Raw genomic sequence first — 3,042 nt, forward strand, 5'->3', positions numbered from 1 at the left:
CCCAGGCAATTGAAGCAACATCAAAAATACACCATTGGGAGCTGATCAAACTAAAGAGCTTCTGCACAGCCAAGAACACAGTAAGTAAGGCAAGCAGACAGCCCTCAGAATGGGAGAAGATTTTCGCAGGTTATCTCTCCTGCAAAGGTTTAATAACCAGAGTCCATAGAGAACTCAAATGTATTAGCAAGAAGAAAACAAGTGATCCCATCTCAGGGTGGGCAAGGAACTTGAAGAGAAATTTCTCTAAAGAAGATCGGCCCATGGCCTACGGATATATGAAAAAATGCTCACCATCCTTAATCATCAGACAAATGCAAATCAAAACAACTTTGAGATATTACCTAACTCCAGTAAGATTAGCCCATATCACAAAATTCCCAAACCAGAGATGCTCGCATGGATGTGGAGAAAAGGGAACACGTCTACACTGCTGGTGGGAATGTCAACTAATACATTCCTTTTGGAAAGACATCTGGAGAACACTTAGAGAACTAAAATAGACCTGCCATTTGATCCTGCAATTCCTTTATTAGGTATATACCCAGACGACCAAAAATCACATTAGAACAAAAATATTTGTATCAGAATGTTTATTGCAGCCCAATTTATAATTACCAGGTCATGGAAGTAGCCCAAGTGCGCTATCAATCCACGAATGGATCAACAAACTGTGGTATAAGTACACCATGGAATATTATGCAGCCAAATAGAAAGATGGAGACTTTACATCCTTCATGTTCACATGGATGGAGCTGGAAAGTGTTCTTCTTAGCAAAGTATCACAGGAATGGAAGAAAATGTATCCAATGTACACAACCCTATTGTGAAATTAATTTATAGCTTTCATATGAAATCTATAACCTAATAACAGCCTAAGAATATGGGGGGGGAGGAAGAGGGGTGGGAGGAATGGGTGGAGGGAGGGTGATTGGAAGGATCATTTCTATGGTTTATCTACAAGGGTACAAGTGAATCTTTCTAAGAGTAGAATATGATGAACATCTTAAAACAATAACTAAGAAAATGACATGAAGGCTATGTTAACTAGTTTGATGAAAATATTTCAAATTGTATGTGAAAACACCACACTGTACCCCAGAATTGCATTAATGTACATAGTTATCATTTAAGAAAGAAAAAAATCCATGCACTGATGAGAAAAGGGTAAAAAAAAAAAGAAAATAGAAATAGGACATAATAAAACAATTTTGAATAGAGTTAAATCTTTTGGAGAAGTGCTTGTGGAGTACATGTTGTTTGAAAACTTTAAAACATGTCTAGCAAGATAGAATAAATAAGGTGCTTACAAAAAAATCCAAGAAAGCCTCTGGAACTTACATCATGAGAGATTCATTATCATTTATCTTTTAGAATACAATTATTTTACTGGCACTATTCCAACTCCCGGAGTTGCAGATTTCAAACTTTCACAGTTTATTGTATAGGTTATTTCCCTTCAGTCAAAATCTCTAAATCCATTAGTAGCATCATACTGAAACTCAGACATAGTAAGTCAATAATGATATCCCTGATAAAGATGATAACACCAAGGAAAAAGTTTTTGCCAACATATCAGCAAATGAGATCGAATAACAGTGTAGATACTGTTTTATGAGGCAAAGTTTCCAGAACAAACCCACTAAGTCAGATACCTTGTAAGCAAGTTTCCTAAGGAGAACAACACCTAGGCAAAGCTGATCAATACATTAAATACCACAAATGAAAGTTGTGGGAATATAGGTTACTACAAAAATCCTTATATATGTTTGTTAAATTGTTTGTTTGATTTTGTTTACACAGTCATGGTAACCTCGTTAGAGGAAGTGTTGGTTTCAGAATTTGTGAGAAGTCAAAACTTGGAGGAACCGTTCTCGGATTCTCTTGGTTCTAATACCATAGATCATTGGGTTCATCATAGGTGGAACAAGGAGGTGGAGGTTAGCCACCAAGATGTGAATATAAGGAGCCACGTTGTGCCCAAACCTGTGGGTAAGGAAGGAGAAAAAGGCAGGAGCATAGGCCACTAAGATCACACACACGTGGGAGCCACAGGTGCTCAGCGTCTTGAGCCCAGCAGCCTTGGAGGGGAGGCGGAAGACGGTATAAAGGATGACAAGATAGGAACACATGATTAGCATGAAATCTAAACCCCCAGTGAGGAAGGCAGCTGTTAGGCTGTATATTCTGGAGATCCTGGTCTTTGCACAAGCGAGCTTGATCAGAGCCATAAATTCACAGTAAGTGTGAGGGATGACATTAGTTTTGCAGTAGGGAAGCCAGCGGAGCATGAATGGCTGAGGACTGAAAAGCAAAGCCCCACGGAAAACAATGGCCAGCCCCAAGTTCTTGATGACTCTGTGTGTCAAGACATGAGAATGTCTGAGAGGATTGCAGATGGCCACATAGCGGTCAAAGGCCATGGCCAGGATGAACCCTGAGGCCATGCTGCAGAGCGAGTGAATGAGAAATACCTGTACAAGGCAGGCTTCAAAATAGATCTCCCTGTCCTGGAACCAAAACATGCTGAGGATTTTTGGCACAGCGGTGGTCGAGATGATGAGGTCAGCCATGGAGAGCATGCAGAGGAAGAAGTACATGGGCTCATGGAGGCTGGGATCCGTTCTGATGATAAACAGAATGGAGAAATTTCCCAGGAGAGCACTTAGGTAAACCAGGCAGAAGGGCATTGATATCCAGACGTGGAAGGCTTCCATTCCCGGAATGCCGAGGAGGAGAAAGATGCTGGGATGCAAAGTGGTATAATTTGACAGTGACATGACGGAAGCTAGTGTTCAGCTGCGACCAGTGGATATTCTTTCATGTCCTCCATTCTTATATGATGTCTGTCTTAATTAATTTCTATGAAATACTAACAATCATTTTTACCCTAAGGATGAATGGTAAATAGGGCTTAATCTTTAACTTTAGATATCAATATTCTACAGGGGAAAATATGGTGCATACCATTAACTAAATTCCTATGTGATTATCAGTAAAATCTATATGAACAAGCAGTTCACATGACTCAAGAGATAGAGA

At 39.8% G+C, this 3,042-nt stretch overlaps 1 protein-coding gene across 1 annotated transcript; it reads right to left on the reverse strand.

The window, feature by feature from the left end:
- Positions 1 to 1,835: 1,835 nt before the first annotated feature.
- On the reverse strand, positions 1,836 to 2,780 carry LOC100943593 (putative olfactory receptor 52P1). Its single transcript, XM_003781416.1, has one exon. The coding sequence runs from the start codon at positions 2,778 to 2,780 to the stop codon at positions 1,836 to 1,838; it is 945 nt and encodes a 314-aa protein (XP_003781464.1).
- Positions 2,781 to 3,042: the final 262 nt, after the last annotated feature.

Source organism: Otolemur garnettii, unplaced genomic scaffold, assembly GCF_000181295.1.
Source record: "Otolemur garnettii isolate 467f Iridium unplaced genomic scaffold, OtoGar3 scaffold00001, whole genome shotgun sequence".
Classification (NCBI taxonomy): domain Eukaryota; kingdom Metazoa; phylum Chordata; class Mammalia; order Primates; family Galagidae; genus Otolemur; species Otolemur garnettii.